Here is a 13048-nt window from a genome sequence, read left to right as displayed (position 1 = left end):
TAGAGCATTAAAGTGAATACAGTCTACGCTGTGTAGCAGGGTTTATTTAGTATATAAAGAGAATATGGTGTTCTGAGATGTCTAAGCATATGACATTTACGACCTTTAGCATCGAAAATTTGTGAACTCTTATACAATATACACAATCTTTATTGGATAATATACGGATATTCGAAAACCAGATATATTGCGAAGCATCTATTAGATATAAGCGTTGTTTTAGTCTAATTTCAAAAACATTACATTAATGCAAAGTACGGTTAATATTTTCAACATGAATTGTCTATAAATGTAAACATGATTCTGTACAATAATAGAATAAACACAAAATATAGCAGAGCTTAGCAACCATTAAACAATTGTTTATTCATACGTAATCATGCACGGAATAAATCATCATACACAAAAAAAACTTATAAACACTTAACAAAATGGATTAAAATATCACAACCTTAGGATTAACAGCGGAAACTATGTTTATCCATGATATTCCATCATAACTAAATTGAAACTTTCCGTTCAAACTTTGTAAGACATACCTATATGTTATGTCCGAACTTCAGTTCTGTAAACTTGAAAGTTTTTATATGGTTGGAATATTTCTGATTAAATAAACTGGAAGTATTGTTTTTGGTGAATGACCAACATGTATTACACGAGACAGAAAACAATTACGGTTGTTAAATATCGAACAGTTGGTTAAATACTTTTTAAAGTTAAAAATCTTAACAGTTATATACTAAGTTTTGTGAGGCGAAATCTTTAACACTACTGTGTGCCCATATATAATAATTGTAAAAGTCTTCATCATTTACCAAGTTGTTAACTTGGCGTTTTATATATGGTCCTTGTAATTTTATCCAATAACGAATGTTAAATATCGAAGCAAATTGGTATTTATCCAAACTGCATAATACAATGTATGCCAATTTGTTTCTATCACATACAATATCATATATATTAACTATTTTATTTTGAATATAAAAAGACATGATCTAGCCCCAAACTATGTCTTAGCCCCTTGATTATTCACGGACATGGACGAAATGCATCAAATAGTCAGCAATCATACTAGATCATAGTACAGGGAACTTATTCGTCGTTGTCGACATCCTTTTCTGTTGGTTTCGCGACTGTTGGATTGTTCAATTCATCCATTCGTGAAGAACGACCATCTACAATTGGAAGAGATATGTCGCCATACATGCCGTGTAGTCTACATATACTTTTGAACAGTTTTATTATGATAACACATACATAATATTTAAGGGCATATCGGTATTTCACGTGCATATAGTCTTGTTGCATAAAACAAAACATATCGTTACGTCCTTTACTTATTTACTCATCGTTTGAAAGACAATGATATATTCGGAATATTTTGAGATAAACTATATACGGCATTGACAGCTTTTACTCCAGAAATGTTTCAAAGAAATTCGAATTTTAAAAAGTTCAGTATTTTAACAGTGTCTTAATTATAACATAAACCGTGCAATGATTGTCTACCGTGCAATAATTGTCTACACATGTCTCATGAGACCTCTTAAAATGTACGATTATAGCAAATTTACCAAGAGGCAAACGTATCATAAACTTCAATTTGAGCGTTGCCAATTCCCTAAACGGTCTGTATGCCCATATACAACCGTTATCAGTTATTCTGTGCGCAAGTCTTATTTTAACAGCAAATAAATAGTATTTAATCAAGGAAAAAACAGAGTATTGGCGTCGAATTACAATCACAATATTCCGTATATTGGTAATTAAATGTAAATATTTAAGTTGTTTCATACTTTCAAAATGATGGCAAATAAACACTTATCAAGTAAGTGTATGAAAGCATTTTACATGACGCCGACGCCGCATAGAGTAAATCTGTTGATGCGACAAAAATAATTCCAAATGTATTTAAAGAAAGATTGCAAAACAACATATCGGCACGTTATTTTCGCACATGTTATTCCCCCCTAGATACTTTTAAAAAATCAACCATAATATTAAATATCATTGCGCAAAACAAAAAATAATTAATGTTTTGTCCAAGACACACACACTATCAATATGAAAAAAAGATATGCATGTTCTAAATCAAAATAAAACTGAAAAACAAAAACAGATAAACATCATGACTTGTGTTGGCCGCATTTAAGCTCCAATGGGACTGAAACGAATTTCACATATTTCCTAATCTGAAAGAAATATCTGACAATGTCTTAACTTCTATTCCCGAATGTAAACGAGTCTCCCGGCGTTAAATCGGAGAAATAATGAACCACAGACTCATGGTCACGAGATAACTTTGTTTTAGTAACGTCATCAACCCGTTCTATATCAGATTACTACAGCTAGCGTCAAACGTTACCGAAGCAATTGAGCAGGAAGTCCTCCAGAGTGTTGTAGAGATGTGTTCGCGAGTTTCCGCCATTAATGGAATGTTGTTGATCGGTGTAAAACTGAAATATTATATGTGGGCATTTACTTACATCATGATGATGATGATGATGGTGGTGGTGGTGGTGATGATTATGGTGGTGATGATGATGATGGTGGTGTTGATGATGCTTATGATGATTATGATGATGATGGTGGTGGTGGTGGTGATGTTTGTTGTGGTGATGATGATGATGATGATGATGATGATGATGATGATGATGATGATGATGATGATGATGATGATGATGATGATGATGATGATGATGATGATGATGATGATGATGATGATAATGATGATGATGATGATGATGATGATGAAGAAGATGATGATGATGATGATGATGATGATGATGATGATGATGATGATGATGATGATGATGATGATGATGATGATGATGATGATGATGATGATGATGATGATGATGATGGTGATGATGATGATAATTATTATTATTATTATTATTATTATTATTATTATTATTATTATTTCATACGTATGAAAGGTCAGGAATAAATTGATATCATTATAGTACATTATAGCTTTATTTTCATTAAAATCTTTGTGCAAACTCGTACAGCGTCTCTTTCAATACATTGTTTGAAAACGAAAGTGCTTAGGTCACGCGATAATTGTTAAATCAAATCTTAATTTAATCTCCTTTGTATGACGCGTTCTATTTAAGGAAGTCAATGAAAGAATACCTGCGAACGGAAGTACACATTTGCCTCTGTCAACGCTCGTGCTAGATGCGCAGAGTTCTGGAAATGTACATTGTCTGAAATAAAATTGTAAAACACGTGTCTAAATAAAATAAAAACATCACTCAAAAGTGGATTTATGTTCAAATTCGTAATTCCTCTGAAAGATATAGTGTTGTCCCACATTAGATTTTTTTTTAAGTCTGTGTTTTTATAAAGTATGATAAAAATGTCAAAAATAAGTATTTATGAAGCGCATTGTGTTGTAATAGAAACGTTCAAAACATTACCTCTCTCAAATACTGTATAATTTCTTTGTTTTGATCGCAGGTAATAGGTATATCTGCGCTAAACATCAACAACAACAAAAACACCTGCACAGTTTAAATTGAAAACATACCCTCGCGAAAGGACGCATTTATTTCACTCGCTTTGATGGTGATTCTTTTGAATACAGTTAACCAAATTCTATTTTTTTAACGGAATGTTACACTTTGAAGTAATTATCTCGTGTTAACATAATTATATTCTATCGTAATCATGTATAATGCTTTGAATGGAACAGTGCTCTTCAATCATACTTGCTGAAATGAGTGAATAGCATATTATGTTCAAGTAAGTTTTGAGCTGAGTTTTACTTCAGATAAAGTAACCTCTACCTCTGTGAATTGTTGTGTTATTACTTACCATCACCCGTTCCATGGACGAGCATAAATTTGCTCTTCTTAAAGTTTTCGGCATACCGAGAAACATTTGCATACTGTAAAGAAAATAAAAAAGTGTTAATTAACTTTTAGATTAAAAAATGAAAACAAAGCGAACTGTATCAAATCCTCGTTACCGTATTGAAAAAGTCTTTGTACATGCTTTTCAGAAAATAGTTCGCCTATTTTTACTAAAAATCTTAACACGAATACTTTGGACGAACTATTTTTTATCTAAAGCTTTAACATTAATATTTAAACACTTATTGAATAATGAAATATGCTTATTACATTATAAGCTTCAGAGTTTTCATCTGGAAGCCCCATATACCGCTCTGTATATACAGTATCTGGAAAAGAATAATGCACAGGTGGAAGTAACGTACCCTGGATAGTATATGGGCCCAGGAGCCCTATATATTATTTTTTTTTATATAAAGTCATGTTTAATGAGAGCACACTTGACAAACAGCCATGAATAAAAACTCAAGGTCATTAACTTGAATATATTATAGACCTGTCTTCGCGGGCCGCAAAAATGTCTAAAATAGCTTTAATCCAAAGAATTCATTGGTCCTCTTATGGGCAATTGGACAACCTTTCAGAAGTTTACTTCAAAGAAATCTGTCCAGCCGTTTACTCACAATCGGCCGATAACCAAGCAACATTTCGAGCCCGTTTGTCAACCCGAATAAATCTTCGACAGAATTTCAAATAATATTGTTTCGTTTTTCTCCTTAATCGATAGCTCGCGTCCTATTTTTTTAAATAACGAGGCATGTCACATAATGCATGCATATGCAACCACTAGCCCCTAAAAACTAATTCCAAAAATGTATATTATATATATATATATATATATATATATATATATATATATATATATATATATATATATATATATATATATATATATATATATAATATTATTATATATTATATAAGTTACTTCCACCTGTGGAATAATGCACCGAAATTGTCACAGTCGTTTCTATAAATAACGTTACGGAACATTAATGGCTGAGTGTGCAAATTGTTGATTCCCTTCTTTTCAAATATTGGAACCAACACAAGTATGTCGCAAATTTGATGATTCACTTCTTATGATTTATTATAAACTCAAATAATAGTTGATCATAATTTGTATTCAAACATGCTATTCACTTGTTTACAACAGGCAAGGAACATAATCAAGTGTCATCATACCCCTAAACACAGCTCTATTCCTGAGCAGAGACACGTTTGATAAAGTGATCTTAGTTGTCGCAGAGATGACAATTTGAATACTATTTGATCGTGGTGTATTTTCTACTCATCGGAACACTTACTCGTTGTTAATTGACTTATAAATAAAGTAACTCGTTGTTGTTTGACTAATAAATAAAGTAAACTCTGAACTTTCTTCTTACTTATAAACTATATTTACTAGTCTTAATTATTAGTGCGTTTTCTTAACAAACGCCCATTTTATTTCTGCTAGATGTATTTAAAGAATCATAACACGTATATGAGATTCAAGTTAAAAAGATGTAAAACTCAGTCGCAGGTTATTGTGTTGCCATGGAAACCGGACATTGGACTGCAGACCCTGCTTACCATAGTACGTCCATGCCGTTACCGGGGCGACCGACATGCCGCAGTCGAACACCTCCGAGCCGCGACCTAGCACAGAGGCGGTCAGATAACCCCCGTAAGACTGAAACATGGTTACCATTTAAGTGTCCTGTACAATGTTTCTATTTGATAAAGTTCTTACACAAGTAATGTTTAAAACAATAGCGCGTTTGCGTATGCTATTATATTCTTGCATTATTTATGCATAATTGGTTTTTCCTAGAATCATTTAAAATTTGCGGACATTTTTTGCTAATTACGTGTACATGCGTTACATACTTTTAGTCGTAAAAATACTTTACATACAATATGCGGCTAGTATTTAAGGCATTGTACATAAAGCACTTTTGATAAATACATTGAATAAATACTTAAATTCAATGCTTAATCTGTGTGCACGAAAACGCATATTTGTCAAAAGGATGGTTTTGGAAGCAAAAATAAAAAAAAATAAACAAAAATTTCTCTTTTATAAAATGATTTCTGCATCGGTACTCACCCATCCCCAAATTGCCGTCCTATCCCCAATGTACTTTAGGCTATTGAAATACCTAAACAATACATCAAGATCTTGACACACACTCTTCATAATCTTGTATATAAGTATATGTCGTATAAGGTGACACAATTCTGTTAAGGGATGATGAACAATGGACCCATTTGAGACATTGTTTTATTTAAACTTGCGTTTATGTCATCTTGGAACAAGATGTTCGTTGTTTGATTTTGTTTTATTTGTGTTTGATATTGTGTTGTACACAAAACATATCAAAGGGTGTTTTTATCGGTCCAAATATCTCCCACTTCAAGTTATTATTGACTTTGATATTCTTGCTTTTTGAAATATTATCCGAGGAAAGACAATATCAGATACACCATAGAATCTTTACCTTCCCGCAACTATAGAATCGTCCACTTCGGTGGTTCCAAGATGGCGGTAGTTAGCATGTCTCCAGGCGTCGCCCCGCCCACTCGAGCCACGTGGGTCGGCGTAGCCAATCACAATGTTGTGTGAGCTGGCCAGGTAATCTTCCCAGCCTAGGGAGAAGGCTTTGGATACTTTCTGAGAGTCGGGGCCCCCATATCTATAATGAAAATCAATGTAACTATTTAAACCGTATTCTGGGAAAACGGGGTTTAATTCATTTTCGCAAACGGTCGTCTAGCATTAACATTTGCAGTCCGCAAAAGCCACTCAAGTACGACACTTTCCGCTTGAATGGCATTTTTCGTTTAAAGGATGTCTTTTATAAACGAAAGTCCAGTTAAGGCGGAAAGTTTCCCTTTTAATAGCCGTGTGTGGAATGCGCGCGTATACATGTATTTGGGATGACACTTTAACGCCCCTGCAGTTTTCCAAGATAGAGGATAAATGATTCGTTTCCTGATACGCGCTGATACTTTTACATACAAATCACATGGTTAGAATTTTAAATCAATCAGGTAATGTAAACGGATATCAAGAATCCGACAGCATATGCTGTAGTGCTGTAAAATATAGATACAATTTCAAACACAAATTTGTCAGAGCGTGAAAATAAATAACTTTTTTTCTTAAAGGCCAATAAACAAAGTTTTGCCACTCTGAAGCGTGCTTATTCAGTATTTGTCTAATAAGTTCCACAGAAACAGCACTTCTAAACATTTTTAGCAAATACACAGCGCACCATTTAATTATTTATTTCATAATATTAGCAACAGCATACTATTTTGGTTATTCGCGTAAAGCATATGCGCAACTATATTTGTAGTTTTTATGCAATTTATTAACATAACCCCATGATGCAAATGTGCCTCCCGAAAAAGCCTTTTGCACAAGGTCCTTAATTTTCGAATCTGCAAGATGATACTGAGCACAAAACAAGCTGCCCAAGTAATATTGGAATATGGTGACTATACTCTTCAGAGTCATCACAATACGATATCGGACAACATATTCACCTATATATGGGCAGTGCTATTTGTAAAAGGAGTTTAATGCATGCGCGTAAAGAGTCGTCACATATTAGCATGTGCAGTCGGACAAGCTGTTCAGTGACGACACTGTCCGCTTTAATTTATGATATTGTTCGTATATAGAACGTTTCTTCTTAGCAAAAATCAAGTTCAGGCGGTAAGTGTTGTCCCTGATAAGCCTGTGCGGCATGCACATGCTTATCTGGAACGACACTTTACGCACATGCATTAAACCCCCTTTTCACAGAGCACGGCCAAGTGTTATGTACGTACGTTCACTTACACACTTGTGAGCATGTTGTATTGTATCACCTCGTCTTCTTTGAGAGGTTCTGGCAATAGCAGCTTCGCCCACATTGCTGCAATTAGCAGAAAATGTTTTGAAATTTCAATCATGAGACATCGACTACTAGTATCTCTGGAATATTCTGTTCAATCTATTTTAAGCAAGCATCTATTAGAAGGGATATTCACGTGACAAACAAGATGGCGACGTACATACCGAGTCGACAATTTTTCGCCGTTTTATACTTTTTATTACTCCAATAATTGTTAAAATGCGGCTCACTCGTCAGCCATGTAGGCAAAAAAGTGATAGCGTTTATATCGTTTTTGCTCTATATCTTGTGTTTACTCGAAGCGAAACATTTTAGCGGTTCACACAATTACAGCTCCCGGTAAGAAAATTCGCAGCAAATAAAGTCAAGATAAAGAATGAATAATCAAACAAAATAAACTTTAATCACATTCCTGATGATATGCCTGGAAAGTGAGTTGCGTTAAAAAAAAAGTAATAAAGGGTATTAAACTGTCGATAAATAATTATATGTCTCGACATGGACGTCGCCATCTTGTTTGTCACGTAATGACCCTCTCTGATGAATGCCAAATGAGTAATTACACGATAGCTGTTGCTAGCTTACCTCGATCTCAGTAATTTAATTGCAACTTAGCTAAGGCATATATTGCCAGATACTCATGGACATTGTAACAAAGGAACGGTTTGCATGTACACTTGCTTTATGTTATCACATCATCAGGGAACGGTTTGCATGTACACTTGCTTTATGTTATCACATCATCAGGGAACGGTTTGCATGTACACTTGCTGTATGTTATCACATCATCAGGGAACGGTTTGCATGTACACTTGCTTTATGTTATCACATCATCAGGGAACGGTTTGCATGTACACTTGCTTTATGTTATCACATCATCAGGGAACGGTTTGCATGTACACTTGCTTTATGTTATCACATCATCAGGGAACGGTTTGCATGTACACTTACTGTATGTTATCACATCATCAGGGAACGGTTTGCATGTACACTTGCTTATGTTATCACATCATCAGGGAACGGTTTGCATGTACACTTGCTTTATGTTATCACATCATCAGGGAACGGTTTGCATGTACACTTACTGTATGTTATCACATCATCAGGGAACGGTTTGCATGTACACTTGCTTTATGTTATCACATCATCAGGGAACGGTTTGCATGTACACTTGCTTTATGTTATCACATCATCAGGGAACGGTTTGCATGTACACTTACTGTATGTTATCACATCATCAGGGAACGGTTTGCATGTACACTTGCTTTATGTTATCACATCATCAGGGAACGGTTTGCATGTACACTTACTTTATGTTATCACATCATCAGGGAACGGTTTGCATGTACACTTACTGTATGTTATCACATCATCAGACGTGTATAAACGTAATAATCTCAGCCTTATTTCAAAATTGTAAGGATAAGCTGTAACGCACAGACAAATGGTTCACGTTTTCAAAACCCGTTAAATAAAACATATTTATTCAATACTTATCTTGTAAACTCTATTTGCCAGAACAAGAGAATACTAATTAGATGTAGAGTTCAGCGAAATAACACTAGCTCGTGATTTTAAGAAACAATAGCTACCGTTAGTTAGTGTCGTGATTTTTAATGTATGTGTATCATTTTTGTTGTTAAGACAATATTAAGCTCATAAATCACCCCATTGGTGCAAACAGGTACCATCTGCATTCTAATTGCAATGCCACATAGTAACTTTTTGCACCAAGGGGGATGCAATATGTAGAAAAAAAATGGAAAACGCAGTTATTACGAGGTATTCTCTGAGTAAAGTACATGTAATACCGGCACTCAATACTCGCCGCGACTGAGGAAAACAAGCTCCTTACGCGAAGTCGTTTTCAGAGATGAAATTCGTTTGATTATATGATATAATAATTTATGTGTGGCATACAGTTGGTATCATCGAGGGGAATGCGCAGGAACTTGGTTCTTGGAAGAGCCAACGTGGACAACTTATCAGCTGCCTCCTTGTTGTCCTCGAATGATATAACTGCAACGGCAGAAATATGAGCAATAACAACAGGGATCATCATCATCATCATCATCATCATCATCATCATCATCATCATCATCATCATCATCATTATCATCATCATCATCATCATAATCCTCCTCCTCCTCCTCCTCCTCCTCCTCCTCATCATCATCATCATCATCATCATCATCATCATCATCATCGTAATTCTCCTCCTCATTCTCTTCCTCCTCCTCCAGTAGCAGCAAGATCATCAGTAGTTTCAACATGGTGTTCTTCTTCTGACTCAATATTATTATTATCGTCATTTTTATTGTGTCATCATCATATGTATCCTGATCGTCATATTTAATACCGACTTGCAGTTCTACGTCATCAATATCATCAACATAATCAGCATTCCCGCCATTACGACTAGTAGTATAGAAGTACATGGGTTATATTCCATTCAGTCGGTAAAATCAATATTTGCTATGCAATATTTCGCAATAGTTCTCTCGGAATGTAATTACTTATTCGAGTACTTATATCAAAACGTCAAACTGAACGATATATTACCGGATTGCGTCGCCGTCGATCGCATGGTGTATGTAGGAACGCTAGGTCCGAGGCACGTGAGCATATAAAACTCGCCATCCGGCTTGGTTGAGAAGCTCGCGGAGACCCAGTCGCACGTGTCCGGGTCCGTGCACGAGACGCACGTGGGCTTCAAGAAATTCACGTCTCCTTCACGAGTGGACGTCCTAAGAAAAACGCGCGCAAGGTTGAGTCTACTCAATGCTAGCATGTTTATTCCATGTTAAGACACTTATATAGCTCGTCAACATACGTTTTACATAAGAGCCATATAACATGCAGTTCGCGCTTTCAGCCTAATCTTGGAGAGTTGTATGTACCTCTATAAATAATTGATCGAAAACGCAATAATTACAATGGCTTTCGGATATCAACGATTTGAGTTTTTTTAGGCGACACGAAATTCGAATTAATTTTGCTGTTACATGATTGTTTTATAGTCAGTGTAAATGTGGGTTTAAGCGGGGAGGGGGCACTATTGCAGAATGAATAGTATACTAGTACATAGCATATACAACGTCGAACAGCTTTACCATCTTTTCTGTATTATTGATTTAATAACGGCAACAATTGATTTCCCTTTTGAGCTTTCAATTATTTGTGTGGTTTTTATTTAAAAAAACATGTCTATGATAAATAAATATTATTAATATCAATTTATTTTTTATACATCAATGTCTGTCATTCTTACTTGTAGACGTGCCTCGATGTAGGATCGCCAGCCATATATGCGAGATAATATCTGAAAAATAAATTGTATAAACATTGCCCCATGCCATTTTATGCATTAAACACGGACATATTTAACTCAAAAACGAAATACACAGCAAAGCTGCCAATATTGTTTTTTAAATAGGGAAAATAACATAATTTTTACAGAGTTATCTGAAAAGATACATTATTCTTAGAACCATCACAACCACAGACATATAAACAAAGCGTTACCAGTGACGGTTCCCTGTCTTAATAAAGTATGATATAGCAACTGATTGTGACGTAATCACGGATATACAACTTCACCACCATTTTAGAATATAACAGTTACAATTACAGAAAATGCGTCTCAATTATTTCTTCCCATGATCTCTGTTTTATATCCTCAAAGCTTTACATCGACCATTCCAGCTAGGACCCAGTCATAAAAACACGTAGATTTAATTTATTGTATAAAATGATCAGTGATTCCTGGCTTGCATACATTTTCCTTTTGATAAAGTTAATATAATATTTAATATTCCAGTTTGGAACACACTAAAATGCTTTAACGTTTTTTATACCTACATTAAGGCAGTTTTGGGGTCATATTTCTCTATTTCGATGACGTCATATTGACCGGAAGTTATAAATGTCCTCTTTCCCAGGTTATCGCTTTTTATCTTGAAATACAAAAAGACGACACAGTAAGTTGTTTCTGTAAGAAAATAAAAAAAGACAGAAAATCGCACTTAAAACTGACTTCATATTAACCTGAAATATATAGCTTAAAATACATGCTTTGTTGTCATGTATGCATGAAGACTTCTTCACATACACTTACACCAACATGCGATATTATTTTGAAATATAAATACAACACACATCGAAAAAAAAGAACCACTACAATATAAAAGCAAAAAAGAAGAAGAGCTGTCCAAACACGCTGAACGTCATTTGCATTAATAGTAATTTCGGTAATTCACCCTATATTATGGCCTACAAAAATGTTTGAAGCTTTCTATACGTAAACAGTTGCATTGGATAATTAAACTGAAAACTAAAATTAAGACATTATTACAAGAAATTCGACCAAGCGAACAAACTAGATTTTCGAACTATTTTTTGAAGAAAGGTTTGCATTCAAGGTTCATACACAAACATTACAGCATTATACCCTCATCCAAACTCAAGTAAACAAAGGAAACCTTTCTTGTAGGTAACACTTCCACCACTAGCGCCCCCCCCCCCCCTAATCTGCATGTGACCTACCGACACACAACATCGCAGGAAAATGAAATTTAAATCAAACACTAGCATTAACATTAGCTACAAAACTAGGCACGATTATGACCTTTTAACAAATTTCGCCTTCTTATAAAACATTGCATGCAAACTTTCTGGCATATACTTAAAAATAATCAAATAAGTTATAACTATGAGTAGCAATCGACATAATGCATTGACAGGGTCTTACTTTACTGAGAAAAAAATCAGTGTGCATGTGCATTAAATTTCAGATATTCAAAATCAACAACATACAGTTGCATTGGTCTTTTTGTAATATTTGTTTTTGTGTAAGTGTTCAGTAAAGTCGTAAAACTATTCGCTGCTTACATTTACACTGTTTCCGGCGTCAACCAGGGCCACGTGCCGGAAATAACCAGCCTCGCCCTCCCGCATTGGCAGCACCGTGAAGTACCCGCTGCCGTCTTCTTTGAATACGATCGCAGACGGCTGAAACGTTATCAAATGAATTGTTACTATTGTCGTCAGTTCTAAAATATGCCAGATTTAAAAGAATTACACGTTAAAAGCTTCGTATTTGTGCAATATTTAGTGAAACTCTTTGCATTTGCGGATAATTGGTAGCACACTATTTTGCTTGCTGTAATTTGTAAAAGAGTGAATGTAAAATAATATGAAACCATCAAATATACAATACCGGTAGAGCATCTTAATCGATGATTTTCGGTATAAATGTAGCTTGATTAAAGACAGTCACATAATTTTTGTAAAGCCTGTCCG

At 34.8% G+C, this 13048-nt stretch overlaps 1 protein-coding gene across 1 annotated transcript in view; it reads right to left on the bottom strand.

Annotated features, from left to right (window-relative positions):
- Window positions 1-346: 346 nt before the first annotated feature.
- LOC127840684 (dipeptidyl peptidase 4-like) overlaps window positions 347-13048 on the bottom strand; it is a 31303-nt gene continuing 18601 nt past the window's right edge. The window contains exons 14-27 of the mRNA XM_052369097.1: window positions 12638-12757; window positions 11609-11703; window positions 11019-11069; window positions 10310-10494; window positions 9668-9766; window positions 7693-7768; window positions 6344-6538; window positions 5953-6004; window positions 5436-5535; window positions 4131-4189; window positions 3823-3895; window positions 3139-3212; window positions 2366-2456; window positions 347-1175 (exon numbers count right to left, since the gene is read on the bottom strand). Of these exons, the coding sequence (XP_052225057.1) occupies window positions 1093-1175; window positions 2366-2456; window positions 3139-3212; window positions 3823-3895; window positions 4131-4189; window positions 5436-5535; window positions 5953-6004; window positions 6344-6538; window positions 7693-7768; window positions 9668-9766; window positions 10310-10494; window positions 11019-11069; window positions 11609-11703; window positions 12638-12757 (1353 nt within the window). The 3' untranslated portion in view covers window positions 347-1092. The remainder of the gene's footprint in view (window positions 1176-2365; window positions 2457-3138; window positions 3213-3822; window positions 3896-4130; window positions 4190-5435; window positions 5536-5952; window positions 6005-6343; window positions 6539-7692; window positions 7769-9667; window positions 9767-10309; window positions 10495-11018; window positions 11070-11608; window positions 11704-12637; window positions 12758-13048) is intronic.

The sequence above is a fragment of the Dreissena polymorpha genome, chromosome 8 (genome assembly GCF_020536995.1).
Source record: "Dreissena polymorpha isolate Duluth1 chromosome 8, UMN_Dpol_1.0, whole genome shotgun sequence".
Taxonomy (NCBI): Eukaryota; Metazoa; Mollusca; class Bivalvia; order Myida; family Dreissenidae; genus Dreissena; species Dreissena polymorpha.
The sequence above is the reverse complement of the archived record's forward strand: the minus strand, read 5'-3'. Positions and strand labels throughout refer to the sequence as shown.